General features: G+C 42.2%; 1 protein-coding gene across 3 annotated transcripts in view; it reads left to right on the top strand.

The window, feature by feature from the left end:
• The window catches only part of LOC102214651 (myosin phosphatase Rho interacting protein), a 44,464-nt gene that overhangs the window by 4,970 nt on the left and 17,696 nt on the right, over positions 1–21,798 (top strand). For all 3 annotated transcript variants that reach the window (XM_005721903.1, XM_005721905.2, XM_005721904.1), the window contains exons 2-9: positions 2,637–2,714; positions 2,901–2,966; positions 13,301–13,452; positions 13,561–13,645; positions 13,741–13,912; positions 14,207–14,651; positions 17,683–17,809; positions 18,911–19,015. In XM_005721903.1, coding sequence (XP_005721960.1) covers positions 2,637–2,714; positions 2,901–2,966; positions 13,301–13,452; positions 13,561–13,645; positions 13,741–13,912; positions 14,207–14,651; positions 17,683–17,809; positions 18,911–19,015 — 1,230 coding nt within the window. The remainder of the gene's footprint in view (positions 1–2,636; positions 2,715–2,900; positions 2,967–13,300; positions 13,453–13,560; positions 13,646–13,740; positions 13,913–14,206; positions 14,652–17,682; positions 17,810–18,910; positions 19,016–21,798) is intronic.

Genomic DNA, 21,798 nt, shown 5'->3' with positions numbered 1-21,798 from the left:
TATATATATGGTGTCTTCTGTGGGGAAGCAGTGCTCGAAGAAACATTTAGAGAGCTTTTTAACGATAACCCATGTACCTTTGTGCAACAGTGATGGTGAAGCCAACATTCTGTCATCTGTGTCAGTGATTGCTCATTTTGCATGTCAGTGAAACTCATCACACAACACTGTGCAGTCAGTGATATAATTATGTTTATGCTGCCAAGCGGTGGCACAATTATAGAAATGATTAAAGGTTTGTCCAGGAAGTACTTTTAGGTCCTGTTAGACAGCAGTTCTGAGCAGAGAACAGAATGAATAGTTGCACAGCAGGAAAATATGTCAGCACCTCTGTTGTGTGTTAAAAGTAAGTGATCACAGAGACTAAAGCCTAAGTTAAGCTGGATTTACAGCTGCAGACGGCTACCACGTGGGTTTTATTCTGTAGGTGAGAGCTGGATTCCCTGTGTTGTCACCAGTCCAAAGATAAACTGAAGTTCCTATCCTCATGTAGTATCTGGACAACCACTGCAGTCTAAGGGGGTAGTGACAAGTACTCCATGGGAGGCATGCTTCGTGACCATAGCTGTGCCTTAAACCCTCAATGCACTGCTACAAATGCAATGTTTACACTTTCCACATCCGTGTTGTTGCATGACAAGAATTTTGCGATCTCCTTGTGTACATGTCTGTATGTGCAAACAAATCAACGCTGGTCACGTGAATGAATAGAACCACATTAGGAGTGTCTAACTGTATGAAGATCTGAGCTCTTGACCCCAGATTTGACCTGTATCACACCTACCCATGCTAAATATCCTTTATACTGGGTTCAGCCCACCAAAACTCCACTAAGTGGCATGCCAAGGCAAGTTGAACGAGGCACGTATGGATTTATGGTAGGCATGCAGTGACATGGAGGAGAATTGGAATAACACACTAGCAGTTGGATGCATTTACTTTCCAGAAAAATCTTTTTAGGTTGGGTTCTTTTGAGGAGGTGGGAGAGTGAGTGCTTGTATGCGAGACGCTTGTTAATGAATAACGTGTAAAGCACAGAGACCGTGTGACACAGAGTTTATGCTTGTCATTGCTGCGCTTGAGCCAGCATTTATGATGTCACTTTTGGCCCGGAGTGTGGCGAACCAGAGATGGTCTTGATCTGCTCTTCAGCCAATCGATTGGTTGCAGGACGGAGGGGTGTAAGAGCCGCACCTTTTCTCTGGGTGAACTAAATCTGCTACAGTTCACGCTCCATGCCTTTTTAGTCAACATGAAAATAGTATTACACGTAGAAAGCTAATAGTTGCAGCATATTAAATCATTTAAATTTTTTGTACTGAAATCATAGTGGCAGACTCCGAGCCAACTAGAATGAACCAAATTCTTCTGATGATGAAATTCTGAGGAATGCAGCTAGTGGTGTCGTTGATAATAAGTTTAATGTTGTTCCACAACTTGTTGGTTGCACCCAATATACACAAGTAGGGATGGGTATCGTTTAGGTTTTATCCGATACCGGTGCCAAACCGGTACTTTTGAAACGGTGCCGGTGCTTAAAGAATGGAGAACACAAAATTGGGCCAAAAACTCATGTTCAGCTGTTTTGTTTTGTTAAAACGATAACAATGTTAGCCTTTTCTGCAGCTATGGGGCATATATGGTATCATTCTTGGCTGGAAGCAGTGCTTAAACAATGGAAAAAACACAAACTTTGTCCAAAAACCTCTCATGTTTAATTGTTTTCCACTTTTTCTTTGGTCATTTTAGCCTTTTTGGCCAGGGTGAAGGGAGTATCTGCCATCAAACAAGAAGACAGCCGCATGTAGCTATGATGATGTTTGCTAGTTCACCTTACATGCATTAATGTAATAACGTGGTTAGCCTACTCAACGTAAATTACACACGAACAACATGAAGCTACTCACACAGAGAAGAACGGCTGCTGCTGCATCATCATCCTCATCATTTCTGCTACACTGGCAGGGCTAGGGGCCAGGACTCTACTCTTCGGGTTTTTAGGGGATGTTGCTCCGATAACAGGCACCACACCCGCAGTAGATGTGCACAGTGTGAGGTCTCGCAGCAAGCTATCAAATACGGCGCATTTCTCGGCTTTTAAAAAAAAACGCTATGCGTCGCCAGGTGTTTCATCAGATTGTAGCTGATGCGAATTCCCAACCCTTATCCTTAGTTGGGCTTTACATACACGATACACAAATAATTTTTTTCAGTATTCAAATGCATAAAACGACAGGTGATAAAGCTGGCTTCACATCCAGCTTCATCTCAGTTTAGTTGTTGCTACTAGCAGACAAAAAACTGCGATCACATTTGGTGTTTATATGGAAGTTCTGTCCATCTTTTTCATTGAGGTACTTTTCAGTCAAACACGCCATCAGTCAGTTTGTCATATGATTCTCATCTACTGTGGTCACATGGGTTTAAAGAGGCACTGAAGCATGTCATCATATTGAGCTGATTACATTAAAAGACACGCAAAGCGGTTTTGTGTATAAAATGCAATGCATGAAGAGAGGCAACATCCAAAAAACCTTCTCCCTCTCCTTCCCATCGCCTTTATTTCCCACTCTTTTCCAGTTTTAATGATTACCTTAATTGCTGGGTTTTTTTTTTCTTCCTCTTTCTTTTTACAGGCCAAACCTATTTATGGTGGATGGCTGTGCTTGGCTCCTGAAGGAACTGACTTTGACAATCCTATGCAGAGATCTCGGGTAAGGGCATTTGTTGTAGTCCTGCATGTTGCTCTATAAAATGTTCGTACAATGTACTGTATGGACATTAATGCTTGCATATCTACTTCCAGTTACCAGAAATGCCCTGAAAGAGGAGTACTGAGTATGATGCCTCTAAGTCGATACAATTGAGGCTAGCCACTAATACCTAATTTCTTCTCACAGAAATGGCAACGGAGATTTTTTGTGCTGTACGAACATGGCTGTCTGCGCTTTGCCCTGGACGAATCGGTGAGTAAAGGATGTTTTTTTTCTGCATTCCGTTCTGTATGGGCGTGGAAGCCAGGCTGTGAAGGTGAAAATCAAAATTGTTTTAGATCTTAAAGTTCAGGGCATAGCAGGTGTCCATGTCTGCGTGTTGTAGTTGTACAGTTTAGGGGTAGTGCAATTTCTTGGTATGTGTGATTCCTACTTCAAAAGACACTGAAAAAGTCAGCTTGCTGTGACTGAGGCTTTGCTGCTGAATCAGTTTTCACTGAGTTTCACTCGACCCATCAGGGCTTTCACTAACACTGTCACTCTCTTTCTTTAGAGGAGCATTTCCTACAATAACTGTTGATCTTACTTGATTATACTCTTGTGTGATGTCTATACAGATGTTTTGGAAACTGCTCATTAAGGCTTTGCAATATGGTTAAAAACAACCCTCCTATATCAGTATACTTAAGAGACATGTGACATTTAACCTGATTATATGTCAGGACATAAAAAAGTTTATAAAGACCGACGTGAGCTATGTAGAAAGTGGTGCAGATGTGAAGGTGATGTGCTAGCTAGAAGATGACTTTGTTGGCATTTGTTGTGAGAAGTGGATGACACTGTCTCTGCTGCAACTGTGTGGGAAGCTGCGGCTGGCAACAGTGATTATGTTACTGAAATCAACCATAAACTGTCTAGACAGACCCGAGATTCAGTATAACAGTTATTCAGATGTTGTGCACAGTGTTTGATGCCACAGAAAATGAAAAACTGTGCTTCTCCTCTACTAAGCTACAAGACTGGCTAAAATAAAGGCACTTGAGCCAAATTTGGTATTGTGTTTGTCAGTTTACCTGGGTATTTGGCTGCACAGCGTAAAAGAGTTTGGGGTATGCAACCTGACCGGGATAACAGTAAGGTGAAAAGTTGGCTTGAACAGGATGGAGAGTAAGAGTGGAGCTCACGTTGATGAGGAAACAGGTGGGGGGAAAGCAGCATAAAAGCACAGATGGTGGCTGTAGGGGAACATTTTTAAAACTGTTTCCCCTCACCAAGTTAAAAAAAACTGTTTTTTACTAGAAACTTGGAGGAATTATATATTATAATTGCACCACGAAGCAAAAAGCAACAGCAGTGCATACAACAAACATAAGCTACCCACAGACCAGCTGATTTTAACACAGCTGCAAAGGCAACTTGTTATTGGTTAGCAGTTGAGAAATGTTAAAGCGTGAAACATTTAAATGCAAGCAGAAAGTAAGCTTTTCAGTCAGCATTTAAAGCACATTCAGTGTTAGGAATATGATCTTTTTTCTTTTAAACATTTTATAAAATAAGAATGTAACTTGTCCACTAGACAGCTAATTGTTTCTGTCCTCACTGGTTGAAAATACTACTCCAATAAACTGCTTATTAGTATTTCTTTAATATGCAAGGCAAGTTAGTTTTTGGGGGGATTTCTGAGTGTTATGCAGCCACAGACAGTAAGCATAGTGGGGAAAAAGACTGAAACTGTTGTATAAACGCTGTGTTAGAATAAACTGAGTTCTAATCATTTACAGGAACAATGGAAAACTCTAAAAGATTCTTAAATCAATCAGTCAATATTTGTATGGATGGTTTTTCACTTCATCCAATAAATTGTGCTCAGTTTAGACCCCATGCTTGCTTGTGTGTGTGTGTATAATGACTTTGATGCATGTTGTGGATAAAGCATGCAGTTAGTAAGCACTTCATATGGTTTGTTGCTGCGTAGTCAAAAGTAATGCAGCTACTAAAATCATGTGATGTGGCTTAATGATTTCTGACTCCCACATTTCCAATTTTAGACGTTCTCCTAGGAAGTTTGCTTGCTTCGCTTGCTTCTGCTGTGCAGCAGAAACATTTAGTGTTTTATTGTTTGTAGCGTGTTCTCAGTTCTGTCTGGGAATGTGGTCTTGATACTGAAGGTTGATTAAAAACACTTAGCAGTGCTGAAAATCTCAAACCGCATTAGAAACTTTCCTCACTAGTTCACGGAGGAGCGAATAGAACTGAATCATTTCATTGAAATAAGTAAAGGTGCATGTTTAATGTTGTGGAGACTTTGAGTTAAACATTTACTCTCTATAGCTTTTTTCCAAGCTATAGAGAGTAAAAGGCTGGGAAGTGTCTCCTGCCCGCTCTGAGCCTGCGCCTTGTGCTAGTGTAGCGCCAGGGGAATGCGACACGGGTGACCAAACCCATACCAGCCGATCAGGCTGGAGATTAGGCTGCTTGTGAGTAAACACTGGGGGCCGCACACTACCAACCAGCCTGCCGGAAACACAGAGAGTGACTTTCTCATGTATCCTGTAGAAATCATAGGTCACACGAGTGTTTACCTTTGCCTTTCATCTTTCTTTTTGTGAGTGAGCAGGACAGTGAGGGGGAGGGAGATGAGCTGACTTTACATCAGCACATGGTGAATCTCTTTTCTGTTGCCAGTGATGACAATGGGAGGAAATGTGGTGCTTGTGAGCGTGCGTGTGCACGTTTCCACTGTGTAATGTGTTTCCAGCGACACCCAGGCTGGTGTGCAGTTGTTTTCCTCTCATTGTAACAGTGATTCCAAAACTGTCTGCCTCATTGTCTTTTGGTCTTTTCATCTGCTCCACAAGGCAGGAAAAGTGGGTCAGGGAAGTGGCCGCTTTGTGCTCTAGACCCCTGAAGATAGGAACTCTCCAAGCCCTCGGAGCTTATGACAACCGTTACTGTTTTCAAACTCATCAGGCTCATGGTTGTTTACAGAGTAGCTCAAGCCACCAATGGAGGGTTGAATTGATGTGATTGAGGTTGATATTTATTCCTGTTTCTCTGACTTTCTCTGGCCTTGTTGTATCAGAGATTTAGATGAGCCACTCCTACTCGCTCTTTGTCTTTAACTGTTTTGATGGCATTCTCTACACTTTTATTGTCGCATGAAGGGAAAACGACACATTTGGAACCTTATTTTATAGCTTTGCTATCAAGATGCTTCAGAAGGGTTCAGTGTTTGTTTCTTTTTACTGACTAAGACTAAAACAATAGTTTTGATTATAATTATGGTTCACACTCATTCAGTCAGGTGGAGATGCTGTGTAAGGTTTTACATTTTGTAAAACTATTGACCAATAATTTGCACTGTGTAGTCACAGGGTACTATATGGCATTCTTGACTATAAATAATACTTTCTAAACTGTAGACCACTTGTTGCATTTGAGCAGCAGAATGCTAACCCTTCCTCTTCTTTATTCTTCCTTGTTGCTGCTTCTCTGCTAAACAGACAAGACAGATTTTTGACACACACACTTGCAAAGCCAAGCCAAATGTATTTATAAAGCACTTCAAACAGCAGCCACTAGCCAAAGTGCTGAACATGAGTCCGTAAAGACTATAGAATACAGCGCTGTCTCTCTCAGTCACTGTAGAGCTCAGCAGTGTGACTAGAAAAAAATCCTTGGAATTGCCACAGTTCCTCCAATGTCTGAAACAAGCTGTTTAGTTGGGAAGGACAAGTAAACATTTGGAGTGACTGGAAACCTGACTAAAATCCTACCACACGCCGGTAAAATTAAAAAAAAAAATAACAAAAAACAAGACCACGCAGAGTGAAACTCGCCCCAAAGGGCAAAGGATAGACTAACCTTTGATGTTTTGTTTTTAGTACAATATGATGACATCCTGTTATGCTGTCGTTATGCTGTCATTATGATGTCGTAGAGCGTAAAGTGTGCTCTCCGTGCCCTTTCGTATGATATATTACTCAATATGGTTTCTTGAAATTTTTTCAAGGTGAACTTTGGGCGCTGACAATGAAGGTCAAGGTCAAATACTAAGCCAACCTAGGTATTCATGTCCTCCCAGGCCTAGTATATTATCTCTTAAGGTTCTGCTGATTTTTCACGTTCGGCGTGACCTTGACCCACTGTTCACACTGATAAAATCAGGACTAGCTCTTATTGGTATCTACCATCACACAAAATATGAAAATGATATCTAGAAAACTGTGGACACTAGACTGCTAGCAAACAGACAGAATCGATTACACACTCTTTCCCTTCAAGGGCAGAATAATAATAACTAATGTTAATTAATATTTTAGACAAGAATTAGTAACAAAATATATAGTTTTTTTTAATGTTCTGGCTATTTTAATATTCAGAAATCATGCTCTGCTCGACTGTTTAGTTCCTCTTGCTTTACAGACACCCACATATAAGCAAGCTTTGTTCTGATTGGCTTCTCCACACAAACAACAGGTAACACAGGCAGGTTTCTGTGCTCACTGCCAGAACTGCGTGTTGGAGACGGCCACTAAGAGTATCCCCTTTCACTGAAATCTCAGGGATTAAAAGGATTAATTGGACTTAACTCTTTGGCTGCGTTTAATATGAGCGTCTGCCACTGGAACAGTGTATATACTGTATATAAGATACAGTAAGAGGGAAAACGATGGGTTTCCTTGAATCCCAAGATCGTTTAACTTGGAGCAATGACGTCGTCTGATATTTTTCGCCATCTAGGCAGCGGTCTATCTGAATCAGTACACCCTTAATGCTGAACTATTTTCTCCATGAAAAGAGGGAAAGATGCTTTTCTGTCTAATGCAGCATTCCTTCTTTAATGCCCTTATTTGGTGAACTGCAGTGTACTTGCAGCTCCGGGACCATACAGAGAAAGAGAAAAGGAGCACTAGCCCCTAAAAAAAAAAAAAAGGGAAAAAAACCCACAGAGGAAACGTCAGATATGCCCCAGACCCAGACATTCCTCACACACAGCCTGCCACAGTAAGCACCCTGCTCCGCTGATGCTGGCCCATCATAATGCTTCCCATACTTGAACGTCACTCTTAAACAAGTAAATGAATGGAAAGGGAGGCATTTTTCATGAAGATCTAACACAGAGTGGGACCACCCCGAAAGCTTTTAGGTTAAAAGGTCAATGACCATGAGAACACGCTGAAGAAGAGGTCGGGAGGTGACCGCTTTAATCCAGAGCTGCTTCTGTTTTACATCATGTTTTAGAAAGGGAAACAGTGGGATTTCTGTCACCAGTGCTGCTAGAATAACCCACTCTAGCACATCTCAATCAGTTCATGGTTGTTTTAACATTGTTTAGGCTTCTCCGTGTTAAAGGTTTTGATGGTGGGGAACTGTATCGAGGAACAAGCAGCACATAAAACAGCAGTCTCTCTCCAGAGCCTGCTGTGGCGGATTTGCCTTTGGCTCTGCCTGTAAAAAGCCTCCTGGAGGATTTATCATTTATGGAGTGGGTGTACTCCACTCAATTCTAAAGCTGGCCCACTTATTTTTTCATGCCGTTTTAACAGTTTTCTGGAAAGTTTACTGTTGGGCTGGGGCTGTAACATAAAATGTTTTTTTTTTAAATACAGATTTTACCTAAAAGTCCATTTTCTTAGCATGAAGCATTTTAATTGTCAGTCTCGTGTGGGTTGTATTGTTTGAGTGCCGTTTTCTCTCAGTGTTGTTGTTTCTTGTGTCGTGTCAGCCAGAGATCTCGAGAGGACTGTATGAGAAAGTCGTTTCTTTTAATAATACCCCATAGCCAAGCTAAAATTAGTCACCACATGGAAGACGGACACAATTGGAGGATATGGAATTGGCCTGGTTTTGTAAAAATCAAACCCAGGACAATTCATTTGTTTTTGAATAGTAGCCTTGGCAGATACATCTCCTTTGTTTTGGTGCCAGTAGCCGAGGGCAGTTTCTAAGCAACAAGTTGCCTTTATGCTGTCAGCATCAGCTGGACTGCAGTAGTTCATGCTCCACCTAGCAGCAACAAAATACAGTAAAGCCACCTTCGGGCACAGTGAACAGCGAAATCAATCTTACTTACTGGATCAAACACCAGTAAATATATTACAAGAAATCCAGTTTTAACAAGTTTGCTTTTCCTAAAAGTCCACATGCTGAACACATTAAAAATGTTTTACAGTCAGTATTTGCATAGGAAAACAGTAAGGCCACTGTATTTCAGAATTTTCAAGGGATTTTCTAGCAGGCAGGAAAACCTTCAGGAGTCATTGTCTAATTTTGAGCCTCTTAAGGAGGACATGAAGCACTAAACATCCATCCATCCATTCGCTTCTGCTTATCCTTTTCATGGTCGCGGGGGGTGCTGGAGCCTACCCCAGCTGTCAAAGGGCGAGAGGCGGAGTACACCCTGGACAGATCGCCAGTCTGTCGCAGGGCTAACACAAAGGCTAATTTACGTCATCATCAACTCTGTCTGTGAAGCTGGATTTAAGAAATAAGTGCTTAATGTTAAAGTTTCAAAAGCATGTTTAGTGCCATCTGCTGTCAGTACTGAACTGATGTTGTCATGTGGTTTAGTTGGTTGCAGCAAATAGACATTAGCTTATGTTAGCTAACCAGTGAAAGAATTGATAACTCAGAGGAAAATAAGGAGACTATAACTAAAAATCAGTTTAAATGGATCACTTTTGTGCTGCCCCAGGCTGCAGCAATGAGTTTTATGTTAAAGCTGAGGATATACTGTCCACTTTCACTGTCTCTTTAGACGTAAGTGGCTCTACGGATTTTGGCTAGCTGCACTCAAACGGGAAAATCCAGCTGTTATCTGTAATGTTCGGGTTTGTAAAGCACTTTATGAATGAGATCTGTATAGAGGAGACCCTGTTTGAGTCACCAGACCGACAAGCTGGAGTTCACACTCCAGCTTTACCTCACCAGGCCGGGTGTAGCGAGTTGTGCAATCAGCCAGCAAAGCAGATCTTCGCATGATGCAATCAGCGCTATTTTATAAAATATTCTCTTTTTTCCCAACACAACACAAAGTTCCCTGCATAACAGGTTACTACATGCGTATCACACCAACAAATCACTAACTTCTAATATGAAGTACTCCGTCGCACCCATCAAACATTTTTTTCCTGCAGACATGCTGCTGATGATTCCTAGTCATGCTTCGGCAAGAAGCGTAGTTATGTTTGCGGTGTGGTGCACTTATGTATGTAGTAAACAGTTTGGATGTGTTTGGGCAAAGAGAGATGATTTCATTGCATAAAATAGCGCTGATTGAGGCTGCATCCAACAGAGGCTAACATCCAGGAGCTTTCTATGCTAAACGCCCAAATTTTATAACATTAAAATATAGCAGAGATGCAGGCTGCTAGAGCTGATCAGAGTCTGCTAGGCCTCAGCTACTAGGTTGTGGCCTAGTTACTATTGGGTGTGTGGGTGGAGCATTTTTTTTATGTTTCATTCCTTCATTCAGATCATTAAAATCAAGTGTTTGAATCACTTTAATGGCCACAGGTGTATAGGACGAGTATGAAACTCAGTGACCTGGCAGTATAAAGGCCATAAATGTCAATAATTGCATGCTGAATGAGTAAAAATGTTCAAACTGAGCAACATTACATTTATGTGTTTCTTGTGTTGTGCTGCACCAGAAAGACAGTGTTCTTTTTGGTGCAGACCCATAAGTCTCCACCCATCAAAGGGACAATATTTCTGTTCCTCAGCCTTAAAGCAGAGATAAAACATTGGGTCTTAAAACTGCTGCTGCTTTTTTGTGGACATGGTACTCATTTTTCTATTTTAGCTTCTAAAAATTGACAGCACAGTGTCACAGTGGTTAGCACTGTTGCCTCACAGCAAGAAGGTCCTGAGTTCAATTCCGCCATCAGGCCGGAATCTTTCTGTGCAGAGTTTGCATGTTCTCCCCGTGTTTGCGTGGGTTCCCCGTGTACTTCGGCTTCCTCCCACAGTCCAAAGGCATGCAGTTAGTGGTGATAGGTTAATTGGAAACACAAAATTGCCCATAGGTACGAATGTGGGCGTGAATGGTTGTCTCTCTGTGTTAGCCCTGTGACAGACTGGCCTGTCCAGGGTGTACCCTGCCTCTCGCCCTAAGACAGCTGGGATAGGCTCCAGAATCCCCGCGACCCTGAAAAAGGATAAGCGGAAGCAGATGGATGGATGGAGAGTTCTTAAAAAGTCCTAAATTTGATTTTATAAGGTGTGCAGCAGCCCTGGAAGTTGTTGCTCAATAGTCATTTAAAAACCTTTTAAAATTATTCTGCTCTACCATTGGCCACTCATTAATCTGCAGTTTTTCTCAATTAATCAATAAATCGTTTGAGGAATATAAATCCAGAATTAACAGAAAAGTGACTGAAACTATGAAAACAGTTGCTGGTTAGATTAAGGAAACAACACATTAGTTGGAGCTCTAAATCTGCCCCACATAGATGGTGGTGGAGAAAGGACCTCACAAAAGGACTTTTTGGTTTCCTGAGCTTAGTTGTTTGTTTCATAGAAAAGTTGAGTCAGAAAGTACTGATGCTGAGAAGAGATTACTAGAGTACACCGACTCAGAATTGTTTTCCACTTCTTAAAGCGCTGCTGGGCTTCAGCTTCTCTGATCACAGCAAATATCGTTCGATTTATTAATGTGGCATTAGTCTTGCAACCCTGTGGGCTTGCACATAGTTGTCAGCCATTTGGTCCTTATTTTCACACATGATCATTTTTCTTTCTATTGGAGGAAATTCTTCCACAGCGTCTCAGTTCTGAGGTACGACGCCATGTAATTGCCATATTTGGCAGGCCCTAGGGCTTTACAGATAGATCTTAATAAAGCTGGATCTGTGTTCAGTGGCCTTAAAAGGAGCTGGAAAAAGACCCAGCACCTGTTTTACATCTGTAGCAGGCACAGTGCAGCAAAGGCTGATAACAGATTCTGAGAAGGTCGGAGAGGAAGTTTGGGGGGTTTTCTCGACATTAACGAGACAGTACAGGTTCAAATGGCAGTCGGACCACACAAAACATACAGGGAAGTGACGTCAGAGCTAGGGCAGGGCGATATGACCAAAAACATTTGAAAATTTGCAATAACGATATAACTGACAATATAATTGACAATATAATTGACAATATAATTGACAAAATACTTTACAACTCCACAACTTTATTAATGCAAAAAAACCAAAAACCCATCAATGTATTTTCACTTAAACAAGCAGCTGTTTTTTATGTGCATTAAAGTTATATAAAAATTTAACAGTACAAATGCAAATTCCTCGCTGACAGTTTAACCAAAAGGCATTTCCAGTGGAAATTGGCCGACATATCCTCAGCATAACCATGTATAATATCCACAAAACTTAAAAAGAGGTTATATACACACACAATACGGTAATATTATGTTGAAGCACAGTACGTATCACTCCGCCAGGCTCCTGCCTACGATAGCCATAATGCTCCGACAATCCATCAAGCGGTGCGGGTTCGTAGCTTAGCAAAAACATTTGACAGAGTTTCGAGCGCCGTGTACATAAAATCGTTTCGAGGTCAGTAAACACAACCAGAATTCATACATAAGGCACACACATAAGGGGCTCTGTCGACTTTCATAAAAATCAAAGGATTGATTTTAAGTGTGCCGTATTTTCCAAACAACACGGTAATAACGACGGCCCGCTAGCATGCGCTACCAAAAATAGTGCTTTGTTGTGTATCTGACGGACGAAAGCTAAACCAGTTCCACACCACTGAAGCTGCAGCATTTTTACAAACCACTTCTGGTTCATCTGTTTCATTCAACGATCCGCTTTCGCCCTTCTCGTTCTGCGTCGCCGCCATGTGCGTATGTAAACAAAGGCACTGCGCATGCGCGTTTTACCCATATTCTATCGCGATATTTCATTTTCTTATCGTTGCCCGACAACACAAACAACACAAACGTTATACCAGTATAACCGTGAACAGTATGATATGGCCCAGCCCTAGTCAGAGCTTTGACTGTGGTTTGTGCTTTGTGGATCAACCATGACGCTGAAAGCTATCAGTCTCCATGCTACAAACAGCTCTGTTCTTCACTGAGCATGCTGTTACCTTCACTTTTCACTCAGTGTGCTATAACAGAGGACTCAACTCGTTACCATGGTGACGTGGCGATAGCAGCCGAGGGTTCGTACAGTATGACAGAGAGATCTGAAGCATGTTTTCCTTTGGAACGTGATATGAGTATTTAGCTGGGCGAGCACACCACACATTTGTTCTCACTCTGTTTTTAAAATGAGCAGGTCTTAGGTCTCTAACCAAACACTTCCCTTCGCTTAGCTATGTGACGCACAAGCACAAGCAAATATGGAGGCTAATTTGTAGGTCTGTGCTGAGTACCATACATGCATGTTAAACATAATGATTGGCCATGAGGGAGATAGTAGAGATCTTTCACATGTCACATGCAAAAAAAAAAAAAAAAGTAAAACAGTTACCCATATCTCCAAAGTGAAAACTGGATACCTACACAGTGTATAAATATCCAAATATTTGGATACGTCTCTGCTCATTTTTTCATATTGTGTCTTTTCTAGCCAAGCACGCTCCCTCAGGGCACAGTCAACATGAACCTGTGTACAGACGTCATTGATGCAGAGCCCAAGACGGGCCAGAAGAACTCACTGTGCATCATCACACCCGACCAGGAGTACTACATCAGAGGAGAGAATAAGGAGATCATCAATGGGTAATTTGTCCAGATATGATTACTGATGGGTTGTCACAGGGTTGGATGCTGATGTCTGATATTCAGAAATCTTTGGGCATGTGTGTTTGTGCACGCACACACCTGCAGGTGGAGTGAACAGCTGATTGTCTACCCCCGAACCAACAAACAGAACCAGAAGAAGAAACGCAAAGTTGAGCCTGCCACCTCCCAGGTAATCCTCCTCACAACACAGACGTTCAAAGGTCAGGATCATGCGCCACCTTCTTTAGGCCGTCATTTTTGACTTCATTGTGCGTTCACATCCAGGAGCCGGGTCCAGCCAAGGTAGCAGTAACTGGGTCTGGTATCCCAGAAGCGGAAAAAGTTCCAGATTCAAGCTCCATCATCTGGCAGGAAGAACTGAACCAGAGGGAGGCTGAAGGGGCAGCAGTCTGGACTGCTGCTGAGCTACCTTCAGGATCACCACTGCCCCCTACAGGTAAGGAGGAATAAGACATTATAAATAAGATCAAAGGTGATATTCAAAAAGGATGTAACCAAGTGAAAAAGACACCACATTTAAGTGTTTCATTAGGCTTTACCCAGCCAGTTGTTTTCTAGATAATGGGTTGTTTATTATTGAAGAAGAAATTAAAGCAATTTAAAATGACATAAAAATACATGTTTCCAAGGTAGAGAGTCTAATCAAATGGGTTTGTTTTTTTTAAGTCAAATGTATTCAATTAATCTTATTTTAAATAAATATATGGCATCTTCTGTTCCTCATCTGTAGGGGACTCTGCGTCTGCGGCCCAGGCTTCTGATGCAGGCTCAGTGAACGGTGATGAAGTGGACCGGGGCAGCCTGCCGTTGCACGGCTCCACCCCCCAGCCTCCCAGCGACCTGCTGTCCCCGACCGGCTCCTGCTCCAGCCTGGGAGGCATTCCGCGCTGCCTCTCACCAGCTCCCAGCGACCCCTTCCCCTCCGGCAGCTCCCTGCTCTCCAACGGCTCTCACATCAGCGGCTCGGTCAGCTCTCTCGACTCGGATGCCAGCGGCAGCACGGTGACGAGCACAGACAGCCACCCGGCCACCCAGAGGAGCGGTCACTCCTACAGCCACCACGACACGCCGCGGTCTCGGCGGTTGGAGGCTGAGGCTAGAAAGGCTGAGAAGAGGAGCCGGTTCAGGAGCCCAGACAGGCAGGAGAGAGAGGCCGTCTTCAGCCCCGAGAGGAGGTCAGTGTTCACTGACTTCTAAACTTTCATCCAGCAAAACGGCAACAAGTGAAGCATTTGGAAGCTGAGCTGTTTTCATTTTACATTAATGATAATCTGATTTCACAGATATTCGCAAGACGTCTCTTTGTATGCAAACAGCTGTTAATGCAATCTGGCTGATTTTGTCACAAATTCAGTCAGACTGATCAGTGGAAATGGTGAATTGTGCAGCCTTGTACAGTTATTGTGCCGTCTTTTGGATCCATCTTGTCTCATCTTCCCAATATCTCAGAAAATAAATTACACTACCTCTTCTAAGTTGTAGCTACGGTCGATAGCCACCCACTCCTGACTGTCAGTAAAGCTCTCTGGAAGTTGATCACGATTAGGTTAAGTCACACAGCGTTGTCATTTGTCCACAGACATTTAAATGTGATACACAAACTATGAACTCTAGCTCTGTCTTAGTTGTATTTTTGTGCTCAGATGGACTTGATTGAAAAAAAGTACTACATGTGAGCATGCAGGTAGCATGTTGATAAGCAAAGGTGATAAGATCTGCTGTGAACTAGCAGTTTAATCAGCATCTGATTAAACCTGATGAACCAGGTCAGTGGAATGCTTTCTTAGAATCTCAGCTCTCTGCGTTATATTGGATAGCATCAGTATTTTACCCGTGTTTTTATGGGAAAATGTGTTCCTTAACAATCACCCCTGCCTTTCAACTTTTTCCTCCTTTTAAAAAAGCACACAGTGCAGGTTTTGTACTTTCCATTCAGCAATCTGACTCTCCACGACTGGTTATGTTTGTGAAAGGTCTCTCTCGCACACACAGACACCAGTGAGGGCAACACTTCAAACAAACCTAGTAGGTGAGGTTGTTACAGGGGTAGCGGGGTCATCTTTTTCCTCCCAGAGCCAGCTTCCTGTGCCATTCAGATAGCTCCATGCCTGCCAGGCCTAAAGGGAAAAGGAGGAGGAGGAAAGTGGCCCTTGAACATTATTAGTGTCCTGAACCAGTTCATGTTCAAGTGAGCACACATCTGTCTGTACAGCAACCAGGGGAGCAGCCTAGGAGCCGCTTTCCAACATTTACTAATGTTAATGTGCCATTATGTAAATGGCACATTAACACAGCAGGCATCTGCATAGCAACAGCAGCCAGCTTTATATTTTTTGACATTGCAGTGTGGGGCCAAGGATGGAAAATAGACACAACAACTCGAAGATGTGGTCCCTGACTGAGAAATGTCATTAAATCCCGTTACGACTGAAATCCCTTTCCTGAAAGTTCATACTTATTCACTGCTGAGTTTGTTAGTTCAGCTCAGGATGAGATGATCGAAGCAAAGCCTCTGGTCAGCAAGATCCATCTAGAAGTAGATGTCGCAACAAGGTAAACCTGTGGAAGGATCATAAAGGGTTTTCTACAGCTGACTGCATGGCCCAGTGTTGGCAGCGTGGCACTACTGTGTTAGTTTTCTGCTAGTTTTGAGTCTCCATCATTCACACTGTGGCTACCTCGTGCAGGTTTATCAAAAGGCACGAGCTTTTGTCCTTGCATGATGGGCTTACGTGGTCCAGGCCTGCCTGCCTAACAGATGAACCTTTGTCATTTCGCCCTGTTTCACATTCAGTTATTTGGTTTTAATTTGAATAATATTTTAAAGTTCAAGGAAATTCCCTTTAAAAAGACAGCATGTGCCAAGTGGTGCTTTTCTTTTTCCTAACTGAAATGAAGTAACAGAAGCAACAGCACTTAGCCAGAAAGCGCATGTGCACTCCTGGTCCTTGTCTGTTCCTCATCTGATGTGTACTTCATGTGAGCCTGACGGGGGCAAACGGTGGCCTCCACACTGTCCTCATCCTCCTCCCCTCTGCTTTATTCCCTTTTAAGGGCAGCGACTGTAGCAGAAGTGTCCCCAAATAAGGGCAGCATTTAAGCAAAAGAGTAATATAATATTTCCCACTGCTTCTTGCCCTCTTCCTCTCTGTAATGCAGATTTCTGTTATTGAACAAAAGGCCTGTGTGGGAATGTGTCAGAGCAGGCGGTGTTGTGTGTCACAGACTGAGGAAGGTTGCAGATGGACTTGAGCGAGCGTAGGCTGTTCTCAGATCTGTGATCCAGCACTCATTTTACCCTTGAGAGATCGTTCTGTGAATGAGTTTCTTTAGCGTAATCTGTTGCAGATGATCAGCCTGTCCACTACATCAAAGACCCATGACTATTTACTGGGAACATCTCAACTCTTTACATTTACATTTGAAGTATTTGCATTTTTTTTTCCTTCTCCCAAAGAAACATTTCTTGACAGCACTGGCAGAGCAAGCTTTCATTTCCCCTTAGGAGGCGTGACTTAAAAACCTGCTGCTACAGTGTCACAGACCTGAAGATTAACCCATAATGACTTTAATCCTGCAGCAGCAAAAGCTTTCTAAACGCATCAACAACTTTACCTGCTGGTTGACTGCAGGGTCAGAAATATAAGCAAGTTTGTGCTTCCAGTATCTGGCACTGATGATCAGTGCCAAAGGGAAAAAGTTCCCAGGGTTTTAAGTATTTGGAGAATGACGCTTTTTTGGGGGGTAATTTTGCAAACATGTGGTCTCCACACAGAGAGGCCCAGCACTTTTGAATTGGTAATCCATTTGTACTATAATGCTACAGGTTGATTTAAGCAGACCTGTAGATTTATACTCTATTATGAGTTAGTTAGTCAGTACTGTAAATCAACCAGTCTTAACAGCACAAGTCCATTGTGATCATCAAGACTGTAAGAACAGAAACAAGCAGATGATCCCAGAGCTAGGACAACTGCTCTGATTAGTGACTAAATGTTTGTCAGGCTGCTGTAGAAGAAAATCTCTCATTTTCTTCCAGTTAACTCATTCCCAATTCCAGCGTCTTGAACAGTTTTTTTTTTTTTTAACACAGTACAAGTTAGGTCAACATGCCAGTTGAGAGCCTTTCAGTGTCATTACCATTCATGACGATTTATAGAAACTGAATGCCTTACATGTTTAAACAAAGTGTGCATTTGTTTGCAGTCGCTCCGGTGTTATCGAGAAGTTGGAGGCCTTGGAGTTGGAGAATCCGGAAAAAATGGAGGTGGAGGAGTCGGGGAGAAGCAGAGTCAGACAAGGCCGAAGTGAACACAGACGCTTCCAGAGAGAGGTAACGTGTGTGAGTGTGGGTGTGTTCAGTCCAACAGTGCCAATATTGTGCTGCAGTTCACAATAGATATGGTAATATGTGTAAACAGTGATTCTCAATAACATCACATGGAAAGCCAGATGTGTTCTCAGCAGTGGCCCTACCAGGACAAGTTTTGGTTCCCCCTCTGCCCCGCTGCTATCCCACCGCTCCTCCTCTTTCTTTTCCCTTATCCTCACCCTCTTCCCTCCGTCCTCTCCCTCTCTCTGTCCTGTCTTTGTTTTGCTTGTAGGTCAGAGGTCAGCAGGGGTTGCTGTATTCATTTCCAGTTTCCACTCTATGGTGGGATTCCCCTGGTGATTACATTTTCCTTTCCCACCCTAGCCCCTTGCGCTAAGTTTGAGCAACTCGGGCCTGAGTTTAGCAAGACAGTGACCCGACACAGAGTCCCCACTCGGACACCACTTGGCCCTGGATCTGTTTCACCATAAAAATATTGCGTACACGTACGCAAATAAAGCAGCCAAGACTGCTTGTGTGTCTCTTACTGCACACAAACGCTCTGTTCTCCTTATTGTTGCGTTGAAACAATGCACACATTTCCAGCTGACGCATTTAGCCTCATGCTAACAGTGTGTATTTTTGTTTTCAGCCTCTTTGATTCAGTGCCGAATTCGGCCTCATAAAACACATGGGCTCAACAAAGTAGTGTTTGTCATGAGATTTCTCCACAGCTCATTAATACCCACTCAAACAGACCTGATTACAAAAGAATGGGTCAGTGATTCTTGCCTGTTCTGTGTGTTTTCTATAAAAACATTTGCCCGCTACTTATTACTTTCACTATTATGCAAACATTCTGGTAGAGCCAATTTACACAAATCTCACAGAAAACTCAAACATGCATCTATGCTTCCTTTTTTCGTCTGTACTATGGACTGTTTTCTATGTGAAGGATGCAGTGCAAAGTGTTATAAATTACTCATCACTTGTATTGTTGATGTTGAGCATGGGAATGCTGACTGTAGTTCACTAAATGGCTGTGGGTGTCAGTAGTGACAGTAGTTTCTTGGAAGTTGCTGAGAGCTCCTTTAAGGGTGTTTATATGCGTGTGTTGTTTAGGAACAGAGGCAAGACGTGGGTCAGGGTCTGGACTTTCCCTCTACCCTGCCCCCTCTGAGAAGAGCCAAGTCGTTGGACCGGAGGACCACTGAGTCAGTCATGACGGTGAGTGTTCTCTTGTTTTTGTAAAGTCTGCGATCATGCTAAAACTCCAAGTGTTCCTGTCGGAGAATTGACCTCTCAAAGTGAGCAGTTTGTTTTCCAGCCTTACTCACTAATTGGCAAGAGTCACTGCAGCAGCGGAGATGATAAGAAGTCAGCTGCTGCTGTTTGCTCAGCATGTTGATGGGAATTGTTAGTTCGTCATCCCGCGTTACATCATTATTCGTTTGTTGTGTTATACGTTTGTCTCACACATTAGTTACCTAAAAAACTGTTTGATTTTTAATGAATAAATAAGATGATTGAAAAATTTCAGCACCGCAGTTTGTTTATATTCATTGAACAATGTTGGCTTTACATTTAAAGCCACTCATAGGGACGTTTCACTGGGCTAAAAGAGCCCCGTTTATAGGGACTCTGGTAGGTTTCCTTTAAAAAAAACAAACACTTTCCCTCCTCGTATACTTTGACAGTGGGTGGATGCTCATGTTAAACATGGTAAAATCAGAGTATGTACAGCTTAACCATGTCAGCGCAAGTAAACCCTGTGAGTACCTTTTCAGATTGGCTTAACGCAAGCTGACGCATCACAACTCATTACAGCTTGTTTTTCATTACATCAAGTAACACTTAACTAAGTGGAGTAGTTATAGCAACCCGGTCAAACATCACACGACGTCATTTGTATGCGATGGTATATGTGTTGCTCGGTCTGTGGCTTTTTGTCGGGGACACCCGTGTTGTTGTTTGTTTTTCTTCCATTTCCCGAGTTGCTGGTTTCAAAAATGACAGTTTTTGACAGCTTCATGACTCGTCGAATGACGCTGCTGACTAGCCGTTCAGTCAGCAGTCTGACGACGTCGCATTCTCGGATCACCTCAGATTGCTTGGAACCCCCTGCCGAGTAGGTACTGCTGGAAAAGCACTTCTTGTTTCAGTCAGTGTGAACTGAGGGGAAGAACAAAGGCTCATTAAATGAATCTTTATCTATGTTTTACACCGTGAATCATAAAACGCTACAAATCCATGAATACAAAATATGGAGCAGGAAATGGTAGCAATAAGTCCTCTTTAATCTTGAATTATTTTTAGGGAAAACCTTTGCCTAAAAATGAATCAACTTTAATATTAAAGATATTATTCCATATCTAAATAAAGATTAGATATTAATAAATATGTTAAGATATTTATTAATTTACTTAAAATATAGTTAAGCTGGAGAACAACATGAAAACTGTCATATACAGTAACTAAGAGTACGCACGAAGTTTCACATTTCCACACATCGATCTAAATCCAGTTTATTACTTTGACTCTTGTTTTGTCTTCAACAACTTAGCAAAGGTAGTTTTAAGCTTGCTTGACGCTTGTGCAGGTAGCAAACAGTAAGTTTATCAGGACTGTTTGGCTGAAGTGGGAGTTGAATATTAATATTAATATTTAATCCATAAATAGTAAAGTGTCTTATTTCACTGTTTTGTAATCTCTGCTAAAGCCACGCCATGCTGCTGCTAAAAGCCGTGGTGAACCAGTAATGAATATGGTTCAATAGGGTGATGAATAAAGGAGCAGGTTCAAAGTTTGTCCTAATAATTTTCAGACTTGAACGCTCCAGGACTGAAAGGTCAGTGCGTTCTGTCTGTGGCCTCGTAAACAAAGCTGCTCTTGTTCTGTTAAGCCGGAGGATCAGAGGTCAGCCGCAGTGCCAGGGCTTCAGCCGAGCAGAGAGAGATCGCTGGCTTGTTGTTGTTCGAGCCTAAGAGGCGTGATTCGCTTAGGTAACACAGTTAGGAGAATTAAACATTGAGCAAACTCTCAGCAGACATCACCCAACAGTATGCCACAGAAAACATTCTATAGACAGATTTAGTGGGGGTATTAACACTGATGGTGCAAGTGGAGCGTTACGGTGCACATGGGTTTGTTGTTCTTTTCCACCTTGATATTACTCTTTTTGCACTACAAGTAGTCTCACAGCTCAAAATAGTTCTTTGATTTTTATTACTGGGTCTTGTGAAGCCCCTCAGTTCCAGCCACTATCTAAAACTTTCTGCTCATTCCTTCACAAACAGTAGGTTTGAATAACAGGTTGATGGAGCACACAACCAGCACTGTATGCCTGAAGTGACCGTATGAAGGATGCTCCCTTTCTTTGGCATCATTTAGATCTAAGTGGGGGAAAAATGTCAGAAACTGAGCATTTAGAGTACACTGTAAATAAAAGAAGCACAAAGCCACCGTAAAGATACCCGCTGGTTTCTAGATCCCACATTGGAGGTTAAATGTCAGCATTTGGCTACACTTATCTTGGGTATCCTATTTGGATGAGTGTTCAATGAGAGCATGACACGCTCAGTTGTCAGCTAGCAGTCTTTTTCAGCTAAACTGCAGATGTTCAACACATAGAGATAGCTAGTTAATACCAAGCAACATATGAGGCTTAGCCCATAGCTGTCCGCTTGCTGTACTAGCATCACTAGTAGTCAAACTAGCCCTGCCCCTAATTTTAAATCTTACCAAATAAAAATATCTTTTTTTAATACCCCAAAAGTCCAACTAAATGGTGTATGTAATGAGAGTCTATGGGGACTGACTTGTTTTTGTTTTGTTTTGGAGCAAATCTTAAGTGACCTTTAAAGGAACTGGCAGTTTTATTTTTATTTTTTAAGCAGGCTTATTTTTCAGCCCTAGACTTTGCCTCTTGGAACTATGGGAGAGGATTAGGGCCAGTATTTTTTTATTATTATTATTATTATTATTATTTTAACCACAATTCTGAGATTATT

The sequence above is a fragment of the Pundamilia nyererei genome, unplaced genomic scaffold (assembly GCF_000239375.1).
Source record: "Pundamilia nyererei isolate P.nyererei 1_Seehausen unplaced genomic scaffold, PunNye1.0 scaffold00005, whole genome shotgun sequence".
Lineage (NCBI taxonomy): Eukaryota > Metazoa > Chordata > Actinopteri > Cichliformes > Cichlidae > Pundamilia > Pundamilia nyererei.
The sequence above is the reverse complement of the archived record's forward strand: the minus strand, read 5'-3'. Positions and strand labels throughout refer to the sequence as shown.